The following is a 17,159-nucleotide window of genomic DNA, read 5'->3' on the forward strand; positions in this document are numbered from 1 at the left end:
TGGTATATGTTGTTCATGTGCCTATTATCTGCAAAAGGGTGTCTCAGATTTTAAATAGAATGTACAGAACAGATGTTACACCCAATTAAACATTGTATACTTTATGATGTTAGAATGGTTACACTAATTAGATATTTAAGAGGGAATGAAACATCACAGGAAAAATCTGAGACACCCTTTTGGAGCTCATACTGTGTTGAATCAGATTGGGTTAAAACTTTCTGTATGAAGATAAAGAGGATAAAGCTAAATTCATTCAAGTGAACTGACTAAGATTTTGTCACTAATTACATCATAATTGATTACATAATGGTTGCATATCATAAAAATTGCAGTCATTTGAAAGATTAATCTTTTATTTATCCATAAATACCTCTTTTATTAATTTCCATGCATCCGTTAGAAAGTTACAGCATTTAGAAATTGGGAGATTGGAGGTATAAAAATCTTTGTATTGTGCTACCTTAAATGATTGCAGAGAAAATAATGTGAAACCTCAAATATATCTGCATTTAGCACAAATTACAAAGTTCATAACTATAACTGGAAAGTAAACAACTATATGCTAAAAATGTTTGATAGGTAAACAGATAGCTATAATATTCATAAGCTAAAGTCATGGAGAACGACAAAAGTGGAATACCAAATATAGACACGGTTCCAGTGACACACAGACTTGGATTTTCAGTGGTGTTTCCATTATTGTTGGCTCAATAATTGGTAAAGTATTAATCATGTTTAAACACTGTAAAAGCTTTTCCATAAAACACTAAAGAATTTGACCTAGAAAAGAATTTGTATATCATTTGAAACATGCTATTGTTTGCAAACATGTTTAGAAGAAAATTCTCCTGCTAGTAATGCAGTATTAATTGGATAAATAAGCTCGAGATCGAACAAATCTCTAATAGCACCAAATGAAGTTCGAAAGACTGCATTTAAATTTCGTGGTTAAAACAGTTAGTTTTAACATTTATGGACAATTGAAAATAAATCGTATATAATGATAAAGGGGTAGGTTTCACAAAGTGTTGAAATTGACCATAATTGTTTTAGCTTTTAAATCTTACAAATTTTACATAGAAATAGTTATATTTTACAGCACTGGGTCGATACCTCTACTGGTGGACTGAGTCCCCGATGGTATTGTCAGCTCAGTAGCCAGTACTTCGGTACTGACATGATTTATATCAAACCTTTCTAAATACATCCTTTTCTTCCACATATTCGGCTCTGAGTGTTCCTGATGAAGGTTAATCCAGAAAAGCGCTTCGGACGCATGATTTTATAACGTGTTGTTTTCATTTTTTACAGCACTGGGTCGATACCTCTGCTGGTGGACTATCAATCCCCGAGGGCATAATCAGCTCAGTAGTCGGAACTTCGGTACTGACATGATTTATAACAAACCTTTCAAAAATTGTCCGTCTATAGATTTTGAAATTATCAAGAAACTATATTATAAGATTTCAACTCCCTCAGGCAAAGTTGACCTTAGATAGATTTGGCTATTTTTTTTAGGTCTTTTCTAATCATATAGCTCTTCAAATGTTTAGATTTTTATACACCATTGGCTTTCAAATATTAGGCTTTAAGCGTTCTTTATATAGGTAAATTCAGAAAAGCGCTTTGGACGCTTGCTTTTATTACGTGTTGTTTTCATTTTTTTGGTGATGAAAACTTGTAATACAAAATAACATCTTGAAGGAATATTAAATAAACCGTTTTTTTATTTTATGAGATTTTCATAACTTACAACAGTTTTTTTGCATAGATAACTTTGGCCTAAACCCCTGATCCAGGAGTTTGTTGTGTCCCGGGATTCAACATAAACCCTGGCATCTTATGGGAGCAGAACCTTTTTTTTGTAGCGACCAAAATGTTCTGATTTTTTTAAAGTAAAAAATTGCACAAAATCATCGTGTTTTGACAATATTCCAAAAACATGCTGCCTTTTGAGAATATAATGTACTCTTATGAAGATATTTGTTTTACTTAGCAATAGGTTTTTTGAAATAGACCTAAACTTTGTTCTATCGAATTATTTGTCTTCGTCACAGGAAAATACTATATTCTCTTCTTGTATGTTAAATATGAATGGAATAAGTATTTATAGATTTTTTTTCATAGGTTCAGGTATATTTGTATCACCAAAAGGAGTTTTGGTAAATTCTGGGTGTTGGACTATGTCTTTTGATATGGTTTGTCTGTGGATTAATCTCGGCATCAGGTAAGCATCTATGAATACATTATAAAGTTAAGATATTAAATTAGGTAAAAATCTATGACTACATTATAAAAGAAAAAAAAATTATTACAATAGGAAGTTTTTTTTCAAACTTTATTACATTTTTTGCGTGAACCCCCTGAGGAGTTTTGGAAGTGTCTATGGGCCACTCGATATACCTTGGAATCAAGATTCTCGGAACGTCTCGACAATTTTCGATCATTTATACAGGTAGTTTTCTATGTCTTTGATACGGTCCCTCTGTGGATGGGCTAACACGTGACATTGTATATTTCAACAATCAAAGTTCATTTGTAGATTGGAAAGTAAAACAATAAAGACTATAAAAAAGAAGATGTGATATGATTGCCAATGAGACAACTCTCCACAGGAGACCAAATGACACAGAAATAAACAACTATAGGTCACCGTACAGCCTTCAACAATAAGCAAAGCCCATACCGCACAGTTAGCTATAAAAGGCCCCGAAATGACAATGTAAAACAATTCAAAGGAGAAAACTAACGGCCTGATTTATGTACAAAAAATGAACGAAAAACAAAAAAGTAACACATAAACAAAAGACAACCACTGAATTACAGGCTCCTGACGTGGGGCAGGCACATGCATACAGAATGTCTTGATTCATTCACATTATACATCATCCTGTTCACACGTCCACTATCACAAAAATTCCGGATAAAATGTCAATGAATCCGGAGTCAAAACACTTGAGGTAGGTAGTTTGACATCCCAATTCAACTATTATATTAATGCGATGACGCAAATGTGTATTCTTATCCAGAGTATCAATGCGAATGCTTTCTATTTACTATTTTATGGACAAAAATACCACGTGCATGCATTAATATTAATTTCACTCGTGAATGAGAATTTTCGCTTTTCTTATTCAAATTCAAGACACGGCAGTAAGCGATTGACATGTGACTTTCAAGCACGGTCATCATGTAACTTACGGTATTCTGACCTCTAGCTGTTTCTCTTTTGTTTTGTTTTGAGTCACTGTCCTATTATTAGCTGTGACAATTTCGATTTTTATTCGAGAGTCACTGATGATTCTTTGTAGACTTAACTCGCGTATGGCGTACAACATTATAATCCTGGTATCGTTTTATATCTACATATCTTTTATATAAATTGTTTCTTTTGAGAATATGTTCAGGTATTCATGAAACTTCATAAATAAGATATTCTTCAAAACCAAGTTTCTCTGTAGAATATTTGGATTGATTTAAGTAAAATCAAGAAATCCTTAAAATTTGATATGTTTTATGAGACTAAAATAAGTCTCTATATAAGAGGGCCCAATGAAGCTGGTGTGTTACTCTTAAGAAAAATAAACGAAACCTTCTTATGAGTTGCATGCCACAGGGTTCCACTTCAAATGGAAATTAGACTTTAAAATTATCTATACAACATCTACCATGAGTTCATACAGCTTCAATAATGAGTTGAGAATTTGAAGGCATCCATGCAAGAAACAAAATATAAAGATATGACAGATAAAAATAAATGCATCCAGATTATAAAGCAAACTGAGTGCTTAAATTTATATTGCTATTGGTTTGTGCAATTTGCATTAGACATCTGGTTTGTAGAAAGTGGGATTTGCAAAAGGGTTATGAAAAAATTATGTATATTCCCAGGGAATAAATAAAATAGCCGAGCTTTAAAATGTATATTCAAATAGTAGCTGTATACATACACTTTTTTATTCACAACTATCCAGCATTGCTTTCAACTGACTTGTGCAAGAATGTACACACAATTACATAGTTTTAATAAAGGTAGTTTAACATCATCATTATCTTCTTCTATTCACAGTCAATTATTTCAGTTCAAAAGCAAACAAAAATTCAGCAACAATCTTTTGGTGACCAGCGATCTTAGGTTCACGTATTGCTTTTCTTTTTTTAAAGAAAGCAACTTGTTTTTTATATTCATTTATATTGAAGAACATTATTATTCCGTTGTACTGAATTCATGAAATGTACTACTCTCTTGCGTCGATTAAAAAAAAAACAATCTGAAGTCATATTATTATCAATTATGAATGATGAACTAAAACTGAAATGTAAATGATTAGACTTTTTATGGGGAAAATCTAATCAATTCTCACTTACTTCAATTTTCAATAAGTTATATCATACAATTTCGGTCTTCAGGATCAGGAAATATAGAATCTGTTAATCTCTCATCGTTTATAACATTTGACGCCTTTTAGCTCTGAAAAATAACTGAATTTAAATTTAACATTTATTTGGTATTAAACTTATCATGAGGACAATAATTGATTATTACAGCCAACAATACCAAAAACGATCATACACAAGATTTACAGTAATAAATAAACATGTTTTCCTTCAGGTGCCGTGATTTAGGTAGAACTTGGATTGTTGATACCAAGATCCGGTGGTGACTTTAACTATTTGTTAAAAGTATTTGGGACATTTCCTGCATTCATGTTTGCATGGTGCCAGTTTTAAATTCTGCCAGTTTCATCAGTTGTATTGAGTTTAACTCTAGCAGAATATTTCTCAAAAGTTATAATTGATGACTGTGAACCAAATAATCTGATTCTGAAATTGTTTGCCTCTGCAGTAATTAGTACGTATACGTGTTCAGTTAAACGGAACAATCTAAAGAATATTTCCCGTTAAACATTGATTGGTGAAATATAAAATTAAAGAAACTAATTATAAACACATATGCGACCTGTGCAGCAAAATATTTAACACTGTTGTTAGTCATACAAGAGGATACTTTATGTGTTGCTGTTAAATTTTTTGCTAGGATAAAAATCGGTTATTTATGAAACAGAAAAAATTAAAATAAATTTAGTACAGCTTATTTATAAATGATTTTAAGCATTTAGATATATTTTGATAGAATTAAACAGTTAGTCAATTGTTTACAGTTTTAATCTCAGAGGCTTTGTCCTTCCATAATACCAATGGATCAAAACACCTTTTCAATTTGCAGTGAAACAATCTATTCATATGATCAACTGGTGAAAAAATTTCATCACATTGCTAGAGAAAAGTTTTAAGTATAAACCAAGTGCATTATGTAATGTAACTATTCTTATCGTCCAATTCCCATAACTGACTTTGAACACCAATTATCAGACATACAAGTTAAAAAAAATAAACTGAAATTGAAAATTTCTATCATATTGACAAATTATTATGAATTTGTTCTCAACATTGTTTTTTACTTGAAGTTGAAACAAAGAGAACTCGCCATGGAAACGCAGTATCAATCACAACATTAAAAATAAAACAGAGAAAAATTCATCAACGATAAAGCGGAATCTTTATATAAACAGGAAAAGAAACAATAATTGTGTTTGCACGTATGAAAGCTTTTTTTTTTATTGCAGTAAGCACTGGAATAATAAACTGTATCAGCGTAAGACTGGCAGCAAGAACGCATATACTGTTTACGGTTTTGAAAGTTGCTGGATTACTTATGATAATTATTGGAGGATTAATCAAGATATACAAAGGTAGAAACTATTTCGTTAATTTGAACTGTGGGTTGAAGGGTTATGTTGGAGGAAGTACTGCTGAAGTGTCATGTTTGATCGAAATATTGAGATGTTATTTGGCTAAAATGGTTTTTTTTAATAGCTACCTTTTTTATAAAACAACAATCTTATATATGCTATTGATTAAAGAATTTAGTGTTTTTACAATGACAGACATACAGGAAATACTTTCGGTATTTTGATGACAAAGACCCACTTTAAACGTTCAGAAACACGATCCAAGAGTTAAGGGATTTTGATTTCTTTTACATTTCACTCAGAACGTCTTTGAAAAGTGAAGCAGGACTGGTGGTTACGTTGGATAAGTGTAAAACTCAAATTAAGTCTGCATTTATAAAAAAAGGAAAAACAAAAACTTCAAAACAGTATGGAAAAAGGTTGTTTAATTGTAGGTGAGTTTGGAAGTATGTCGTCGGGATTTGAAGGAAGTTCCACAAATCCTACAAGCATTGCTATGGCAATCTACAGTGGATTATTTACATATGGCGGTTGGTGAGAACATTCTCATTAAACAAATAAAAGTATGTGAGGTAAAATTCAAAGAAACAACGAATATTTATCACATGCAGTATCCAAACAGGAAGTTCGCAAGAAAGTCATATAAAACAACTTTTTATAAAAAAAAAAATCATCTTAGCGCTGCGAATCACTTAACATAACACATATATTATTTATCTTTCTTATACTTAAACATAAACACCATACGATATTCGGAAATATTGAAAATATCAGTCGAAGATCGATCTTATTCTTTTAAAATTTGTACATTATAATATCCAGGTCCAGATAACGTTTATTATTTATGCCGGGATTCATTAATAAGTTAAAGTGGAGGATTTTACCGGTAATTTCAGAAGAAACAGGGGTTATTAAAGGGAAAATTCGCGATTTTTTACTTATCATCTTATTATGTTCATAATACCATTAAAAACATATTCACCAAGTTTAATCTGGATATGAAAACTAATAAAGAAGAAAATTGGGAATTATTAATTCTATTTATTCAAACTTCCTGACTTATGTGACGTAGTTTAAGTCTTTTTGCATGCCGGGAGTGGATTAATCTCATTTAAAGTCTTGTTCGTTAATCATCTAATAACGCGATTTAAAGCGCATCAACGACTTTTGGTGTAGCTATTAACCAACTAACAATTCAGAAAGAAAAGTGATCAGCCGTGCATTTTTTTAAATTAAAATTTACGATTTATATTTTAAGGATTTTGATATAATTATAGTAATAAAAGCAAATCATACAATCGAATTTTTTTATGATTTTGTTTTCGACGGATATGTTGAACAACATATATAAATGATAGTATAATAGAAATTCACGTTTGTATTCTCCCCTATTACTTCAGTCGAGAATTTGTCTTACTATACAAATCCTGGCTTCAGTCTAGTACTGTGTAAATACAATGCATGTGTATTATGCTAACACCACCTGGTAAAGGCGTGGTTAAATTCACGGTAATTAAAAGATTAGCATTATGTAATTTTAATCCTTTGATCTTCACTAGAGTGGTGTTTGTCCTCAAGGGTTCACCGTTGAAGGTATGAGACAGATTTTTTTTTAATTATTAAGGGAGGAATATGGTGGCAAAATACCTTAATCGCCGTTATATATATATTTTTTTAACATTTTGCATTTGGTCAGTTTTTAAATAAATAGGTGAGTATTTTGTTGTAACATCGAAATTCTGAATCACTTTTAATAAAATAATTATATAAATATTATAAATGGCCCACGAAAACGAGCGTATAAATCAAAACAGTACTATTTTAAATTATCATCGGTAACCTTGAATATTTAAATGTGCAGAGAAAATTATCAGTTACGAAAATATAGTTTTGTCGTCCAAAGCGATCTTCATTTACCTAATCAGGAATGCCCTTATTGAAATATTATAAATCTCACAACGTATTTATATAATTCTTAAGCTATTTGACCAACGATGTTTAAAAAAATTAACAGAATCAATCTAACGTCAACTTTCCTTTTTTAAATGTAGACAGAACGGCGAAATCAATTTTCAATGTGCTTGATATCTTGTACCTTTGTAAGACTTATCATTCATTCATAAACCCACTCTAAACCAGAGACATATATATACGTCTGTTTAAACTGACAAGAAAACTCCTAAAGCGGACAAGCAGTATATTCTGTAAATTTCTGAGATTTAATACAAAGAAATAAAAAAAATCCCGAAATTAATTTGATCCTGGAAAATATTCACATCCTCATTCGGTCTGAAAAAAAGATACGAATTTGGTATACAGAACATGCAGAAGTGTGAATGTTATAAAACCTAATTGTTATATCAGAAACCATTATAAATATGAACATGTATACGTAAGACCTCATGGGACGTCACCTAACCACATTCAGGTAATATACAAGTAGCTCTGTTATACCCGGAAATGTCAAGGTTAATCATAGATAGATAGGCATGACCTCAGACCCCCCCCCCCCCCCCCCCCCCAAATCGAGGAACAGTATATCTTACAATGTGTATATTCCTGCAAAAATAAAAAAAAATGAGAAAAAAGAAAGAGATGAACGGTAAGTCACATCAGATTCAGATATTTATATAGTTGCTTGTCGTTAAATAGAGATCTAGTGTATACATGTCTCTGCGTTAACTTATAGAAATAAAAGGAAATAATAAACTTGACATAGATTTATGATGAATACTTTGCAACTGCGACACCCCTTTTTATCACAGCGTACATGCATGCATTTAAATGACTGTCCGTTATGCGATTAAGAATGACAATCGTACGTACAATCCTATAGTTCATGGTGAGTCCTTTTCTATCAGATATGCGACTTTTCGTATTTATATTTTCTCTTATATTACCGGTACTGTCATTTAATATCTAAAGCATAAGTGCAATATTAAGAGTGGTTAAATCCCCTACAAGCTAACTAAATAAATTAATCAACCCTCTAGCTGACCAGACGTTAATACAACTACCATCAGTCTATCCTGAGTGAAGTTTCTTTATTTCTTCAAATAGGCTTTTGGGGATCATTAGTGCACGTCCAGTGGCATATATATATAACATGCATGTCGGACCAGGAAAATGTGATGATGACGAATTTCTTAAACTGTTCAAAATAATCTTATTGAAATATAAATCTGTGATCTTACTATGTCTATAGCTTCGATGAACCAAAGCAAGTTAGATATCGACCTGTATTTAAATCAGATTGGTTCTGGATGTTTCTCTCGTATATTCAATATACTTGTATGATATCAGTTCTATATTGCGACTATCCATAGTCCCCTATAAACCTTCCATCTAGGCGTGTAAACCAATGATCGACAAGTGCCGCACATTTTGTTAAATCAATATTTGTATGTTTCAAAATGTCCATAATTATTGACAACGAGTATATACTTACATTTTCCCCAATTTACCCTTGGAAAATGTGTTAATAGATTTTTATTTCATCAAATCTTTTTTTTTTTTTTTAATGATTTAAATTTTCATAAATATCATTCTTTACACCAAAAATGTTATTTATAAACAAGCGTGTGAGTTTAGCAATGACTAGTATATCACTATCGGATACGCTAGACAAAGTTGTATATTACACCTGATAGATTCAAAATGGAAGTTACATGTTATCGGCCGTGTACACTGATCAATACCCCCAGAAAAAAAGTGATGCACGAACTTGTTTTATGTAATTGTGTAATAACAGTTTTAAAGCCCGACAGGAAATCGCTTGAATACCTGTACGTGTCACCTCACAATACCTCTGGGAACAATTCCTTTAGCCATTCTGGTGATCAGATAAGTGAAGGTCCGAATTTATTTTAAAAAGTTTATTACATAAAACAATTATGAACAAACTAGATTTTCAAAAACAATTTTACACGGAACACTTATTTATGACTTTGAACTTTGACTTTTTAACTAATTTCAATTTCTTGTTTTAAATACTTCGTAAACAAAACAGTTTCAAAACGACAGACCATACTATTAGTACTAGTTATTTAAAAAATAATATATATAAAATTACATTTTCCGTATCAAGTTAGTTAGGAAAGGTTGCACAACTATGTCTATCATAATCTTTTTTGTGACCCGGGAAACTGTTTATGCTTTCCCAGAGACATGTATTATATGTCTCTGGCTTTCCTTGTCGGATAAAACAACCGTACGCTTGACAAGATATCGACACTCTATTACGGCTACGTTAGGTTACTGCTTGTTTTGGTCCTTTGTGGTTTATAGATATATCGTGGTCAATATTCGGGGAGGATGTCAAAATGGCCGCATGTGGAGAATTGATACTCTAAATTTAAAATCGATGGTGATCTCTTAACTTACAGAATAAAACTTTAATATCTATGAATTTGTGCTTTTTTATACATAATGAACAGAATATGAATTATTCATTTTTTTGCGAAGTTTCCCTTTAAGACAGAAAAAACATCATTAAAGTATATATTTCATATATTTATCTTATTTTTAATTCCTACTGCTTGATGTTTTTATAAGTAAACATTCATACAATACAAAGTAAGTATATATCAATATCTTTTTTTTTTATAAATGCGATTTATAACAGGTAGTATAAAAAAAGGTTACAGTTTGCCATGTCTTCAATCCATGAAGATATAAAATTTAATTTTCTCAATGGTTCATAGAACAACGTATATTAAAATCAGGGCAGAAAAGCACTTCTCTATTATATTGGCATACTAGGAAAGTAAAAGAAGAGGTGCAAGAAAACATTGATAGATAATACCGAATCAATGAATGCACGTAGCTCAAAGTAAGATCCACGATGTGTTTATGCACAGTACAAGTACATATCAAGAACACTCATATGCATTTTATTCCAGTCTTTGCCTTTTTATATTGATTTACTTTAAGTTCAAATTGTAGGCAAAACTTAAATCATGAGTTGGAGGAGCTAGTCAATCCTAAAAGGTAAGAGAACACTGTTAATATTCTCTATCAGCGAAAGACAACAATCAATATACATTTGGTTTATATCCTCTTCCTGTTATTGTCATATTAAATAGGCCATCAAAAATTGAATGTGAGATACATATTTTGCCTATCTTTCCAAAATAAATGTATTATTTTTTTCCAATAAGAACATTTTTCATTAAAATGAAAAATCAATGAAACTAAATTTGTTAGTCAAACATGTTAATTTTAACATGATGATGATGCAGTTATGACCCATGTAACACTTGAAGTGTCGGATAACATCAATGTATTCATTTACTAATGTAAGATAATTCTTAAAGGGTTTAGGGATTTTGAAAGATACGATCTTCTTTTGGGTGGATTGGCGAACATTGCTCTTTATATACAAAAGTGAGAAGACGACACGAAGGTAGTCAAAATCACAAGTCAAAACGGGAAACAACTCCATGGCCAACAGAAAAAAGACATAAAATAATACACAGAAAAATGATTGAGAAACATGAACTACACAAAAGCCAATTGTGATCTCAGGTCCTCCGGACGGGTAAACAGTTATTGGCTATGACAGATGGAACATATCCACGGTCATTTGTGGATACTTTCCGTAACCATCAACCATGTGTTCCTAAAGTAAAATATTTCATCTCTCATGAGCTTCTCTTGTTAGCGGCAACCCTATATCAAAGAAAAGCATGATAGGAAACAGAAAATATTGATGACACAAAGCTGATTATTTGCAGAATTATTATATATTAGTCAATAGTGCCGCACATTTTGTTAAATCAATATTTGTATGTTTCAAAATGTCCATAATTATTGACAACGAGTATATACTTACATTTTCCCCAATTTACCCTTGGAAAATGTGTTAATAGATTTTTATTTCATCAAATCTTTTTTTTTTTTTTTAATGATTTAAATTTTCATAAATATCATTCTTTACACCAAAAATGTTATTTATAAACAAGCGTGTGAGTTTAGCAATGACTAGTATATCACTATCGGATACGCTAGACAAAGTTGTATATTACACCTGATAGATTCAAAATGGAAGTTACATGTTATCGGCCGTGTACACTGATCAATACCCCCAGAAAAAAAGTGATGCACGAACTTGTTTTATGTAATTGTGTAATAACAGTTTTAAAGCCCGACAGGAAATCGCTTGAATACCTGTACGTGTCACCTCACAATACCTCTGGGAACAATTCCGTTAGCCATTCTGGTGATCAGATAAGTGAAGGTCCGAATTTATTTTAAAAAGTTTATTACATAAAACAATTATGAACAAACTAGATTTTCAAAAACAATTTTACACGGAACACTTATTTATGACTTTGAACTTTGACTTTTTAACTAATTTCAATTTCTTGTTTTAAATACTTCGTAAACAAAACAGTTTCAAAACGACAGACCATACTATTAGTACTAGTTATTTAAAAAATAATATATATAAAATTACATTTTCCGTATCAAGTTAGTTAGGAAAGGTTGCACAACTATGTCTATCATAATCTTTTTTGTGACCCGGGAAACTGTTTATGCTTTCCCAGAGACATGTATTATATGTCTCTGGCTTTCCTTGTCGGATAAAACAACCGTACGCTTGACAAGATATCGACACTCTATTACGGCTACGTTAGGTTACTGCTTGTTTTGGTCCTTTGTGGTTTATAGATATATCGTGGTCAATATTCGGGGAGGATGTCAAAATGGCCGCATGTGGAGAATTGATACTCTAAATTTAAAATCGATGGTGATCTCTTAACTTACAGAATAAAACTTTAATATCTATGAATTTGTGCTTTTTTATACATAATGAACAGAATATGAATTATTCATTTTTTTGCGAAGTTTCCCTTTAAGACAGAAAAAACATCATTAAAGTATATATTTCATATATTTATCTTATTTTTAATTCCTACTGCTTGATGTTTTTATAAGTAAACATTCATACAATACAAAGTAAGTATATATCAATATCTTTTTTTTTTATAAATGCGATTTATAACAGGTAGTATAAAAAAAGGTTACAGTTTGCCATGTCTTCAATCCATGAAGATATAAAATTTAATTTTCTCAATGGTTCATAGAACAACGTATATTAAAATCAGGGCAGAAAAGCACTTCTCTATTATATTGGCATACTAGGAAAGTAAAAGAAGAGGTGCAAGAAAACATTGATAGATAATACCGAATCAATGAATGCACGTAGCTCAAAGTAAGATCCACGATGTGTTTATGCACAGTACAAGTACATATCAAGAACACTCATATGCATTTTATTCCAGTCTTTGCCTTTTTATATTGATTTACTTTAAGTTCAAATTGTAGGCAAAACTTAAATCATGAGTTGGAGGAGCTAGTCAATCCTAAAAGGTAAGAGAACACTGTTAATATTCTCTATCAGCGAAAGACAACAATCAATATACATTTGGTTTATATCCTCTTCCTGTTATTGTCATATTAAATAGGCCATCAAAAATTGAATGTGAGATACATATTTTGCCTATCTTTCCAAAATAAATGTATTATTTTTTTCCAATAAGAACATTTTTCATTAAAATGAAAAATCAATGAAACTAAATTTGTTAGTCAAACATGTTAATTTTAACATGATGATGATGCAGTTATGACCCATGTAACACTTGAAGTGTCGGATAACATCAATGTATTCATTTACTAATGTAAGATAATTCTTAAAGGGTTTAGGGATTTTGAAAGATACGATCTTCTTTTGGGTGGATTGGCGAACATTGCTCTTTATATACAAAAGTGAGAAGACGACACGAAGGTAGTCAAAATCACAAGTCAAAACGGGAAACAACTCCATGGCCAACAGAAAAAAGACATAAAATAATACACAGAAAAATGATTGAGAAACATGAACTACACAAAAGCCAATTGTGATCTCAGGTCCTCCGGACGGGTAAACAGTTATTGGCTATGACAGATGGAACATATCCACGGTCATTTGTGGATACTTTCCGTAACCATCAACCATGTGTTCCTAAAGTAAAATATTTCATCTCTCATGAGCTTCTCTTGTTAGCGGCAACCCTATATCAAAGAAAAGCATGATAGGAAACAGAAAATATTGATGACACAAAGCTGATTATTTGCAGAATTATTATATATTAGTCAAAAAAGATTCTAACGCAATAAATATTGTTCACATATTCAATAGTAGTTACATGTCTCTTGAACAGAACCAAAGCACACTGATAACATTGAAGTTTTTTTCAACTTTTGTTTCAGAAATCTGCCATTATGTGTGATAACATCAATTACACTTGTGACTGCGATCTATTCACTTGTCAACATAGCTTACTTTTCTGTATTAACAAAAGATGAATTCCTATCATCATGGGCAGTAGCAGTGGTAAATAGAAAATACAAAATTGTAAAAGGAAGCAAGTTTACTTTAAAAAGTACATTTTTATCTCTTCAAAAACTAGAAATTTCCATTTATTTCATGATCATTTCATAGTCAGTATATCATTTTATCCGTTATGTAAACTCTTATCTGAATATGTGTCATAATTGACAATATGATGAGAATAACCTTAATGTACGTGGAATAAGCCTTTTATCGCGGAAGACATGTTTTAAGAATTCTTATTAGTATATTCAGCAAAAATAATATAAGATACTAAGGGGAAATTAGATTCGTAAATCAACATAGGCCTTGAAACACCGTGGCAAAAGAAAAAGATTAAAAAGATAAAAATAAACCATAACGAAAAAACAAATAAACGAAAAGACAATAACAAAATAAAACTGAACAAAACAAACCCCTACAATCGGGGTTGACAAACAAGTAAACTTAATCTTCTTTAAATATTCTTGTTGTGGTATTGTGATTTAAAAAAATATATAAATAGCAATGAGAGATAAACCCGATGACATAATTAAACATCAAAAGACATCTAGATCAAAATATAAGTGACTATAACATATGTCAACCATTTCATTTAAGTAATAATATTTTCATACATAGTCGACGAATTTAGATTAAATGACATTAAGTTAGACATCCGTATATGTCTGCCTATATATTTTAGTAAATTACTTTGATTTTTTATATTTCAGACATGGGCAAAGTACGAAATCAACTCAGCTGTTATTATTGTCCCTATTATAGTGGCATGTTCAAGTTATGGAACATTAACGATAGCCTTCTTTATCAGTAGTCGGTAAGTGAATAGGTCGCCAATTCAGGATAACTGTTTTTGGTAATTGAAAATCAATGTTTTTAAAAATTATTTATGAGTCATATTTGTTTCACGAAAAATTTACCAACCTGGTTAAAATCGGTTATTATAACTTTAAAAGCTACATTCAGCTTATATATTGTTTTCGTTTTCAGTTATTTTTGCAGAGACTACAGTACTTTTTTTTCTAGAAAAACATCTTTAGTCCGCTAGATATGTGCCCTCTTTTTCATTACCTCGTCTGAAAAGTCAAGTCGAAATAAATTAAAAAGGAATTATGGATAGAATTAAGGCGACAATATATACCTATGTTCAAAATTTGAAAATCGATTAGGAAGAAACAAATTAAGATATAAAACAAAAACTGAAATAATCGCAGGAACTCCCAAAGGAGCGATACCGGGTGCATCGACAGGTTTAGTGTACCCTGTTATGTATGCATCACCCGTCATTTGAATTCACACCCAGTAAAAATGTCACAATTGGGAAGGTTTAAAATTCTTTCTCATTCCACTCCTTTTCAAATGATAAAGTGACTTCCAATGTAATTCTTGATTCTTATTGATCAATGTTTAAATCTCATTTGCTATAACAGTACATGGCAAACTATTTGACGGCTTAACAGTAGTGATGGTAAGAGAACCATGTACAATGATTTCTCCTTCCAAGACTACGATGGCCTTCTTTACGAGAAAGGGACTCAAAAATATTCACATTATCAGTAAATCTACTTGGTTATATTACGTGTTAATTTCTTTAGAAATAGTAGTTAAACCACCCAAGGATTTTGTTTCTTCTAATACCATAAGTCGTCATGAACTGCAGTGTAGAATCATACTAATAAGATTGTGTCATTTATATTATTTCTAGGCTTTCTTCTGCTGCAGCTCGTGCGGGTTTATTCCCCAGAAATTTTGTCGTACTTGAACATACACAGTAATGTTCCAGTACCGTCAACTGTTTTAATTATGAGTATATTTCCTGATGAAAAATTAATGGTGGATAACAACTTTATTAATTAGCAACATGTTATATTTTTGTCAGTTTGTTTTCGATTTATGATTTTGACTATCCCTTTGGTTTCTCCCGTCTCTCTTTAATGGTAAATATTTCCTTTCTTCGAGTTTTTTTTGTGTTTTCAATATCCAAGATTCGTTATTTTCTATACTTCCTGGAGCCAAATCTTTTATTTGACAACCCAAATGGTTGAACGCTTTAAGGAGGACAGCTAGATATGCATTGACAACTTTATTATTAATCAATCGTTAATAAAATCGTGAAATGAAAACAAATAGATAGAAATTGAAAAAAAATCATTTTGGGCTTAATATCGTTAAGGCACATTTTTTTTCATATGTCTTACTTATCAAACGATTTCGTTTCAGGTAATAATATCGGTTGTAATGACAATACCAGCAGACATTGGCATGGTTATCAATGTTATAAGCTTTATATTTTGGATCTTTCTCGGCGTTGATATGGTAGCTTTTATGATACTGAGATACAAAATGAAGGATGTTAAAACCTCTATAAAGGTATTTTACATTATCAAAGAAAAAAACCCAACCACTTTTTTAATCATGCAATACATACTTTAAAAATGCATTTTGTTAAAAAGGTGTCTGCATCTCTTTCATCAAATACTTATCCTGGATTTGTGTTTAGCGTCATTTTCTGTCGCAGAGATCTAGTTTAAACACAGTTTATTGTCTCAGACATTTTTTTTGTGCACACATTGTACAACTCTGAATTGTCCTTTCCGATCTGGTCTTAGATATCTGCTTTTTGTTTTTCGTTTTTTTAAATGTTCTCTATCCACATGATTAATGTTAACTTCAACAAAACAGCCCTGTAGTTCAACGAATGCCAAGTTTCAAGCCGAAGATACGGAATAAACAATACATTTACAGTACCAATTTTATTGCACCAGATGCGCATTTCGACAATTAATGTTTCTTCAGAATGCACGAGGCCAACATATTTGAAAGTTCAAAACCTAATACAACATTGAAGATCTGATAAAACCAAAACGGGACTAAAGTAAAGCCAATGCCTGACAAAGAATCACAGCTATGCATAAACTATTGAAATATCGAGAAAAGTATACACATGGAGCATTTTAAAAAGAAATGGGTTTAGAAAAAACAATTAAAAAGCATATAAACAGCTTACACCTAAAACCAAAGCTCTAAGT

The 17,159-nt window shown here is 31.2% G+C and overlaps 1 protein-coding gene across 1 annotated transcript in view; it reads left to right on the forward strand.

Moving 5' to 3' along the window:
* LOC127733425 (b(0,+)-type amino acid transporter 1-like) overlaps positions 1-15,905 on the forward strand; it is a 34,943-nt gene extending 19,038 nt beyond the window's left edge. Inside the window, exons 5-8 of the mRNA XM_052242789.1 lie at positions 4,630-4,727; positions 14,010-14,133; positions 14,844-14,947; positions 15,836-15,905. Coding sequence (XP_052098749.1) covers positions 4,630-4,727; positions 14,010-14,133; positions 14,844-14,947; positions 15,836-15,905 — 396 coding nt within the window. The remainder of the gene's footprint in view (positions 1-4,629; positions 4,728-14,009; positions 14,134-14,843; positions 14,948-15,835) is intronic.
* Positions 15,906-17,159: the final 1,254 nt, after the last annotated feature.

The sequence above is a fragment of the Mytilus californianus genome, unplaced genomic scaffold (assembly GCF_021869535.1).
Source record: "Mytilus californianus isolate M0D057914Y unplaced genomic scaffold, xbMytCali1.0.p SCAF_3, whole genome shotgun sequence".
Classification (NCBI taxonomy): domain Eukaryota; kingdom Metazoa; phylum Mollusca; class Bivalvia; order Mytilida; family Mytilidae; genus Mytilus; species Mytilus californianus.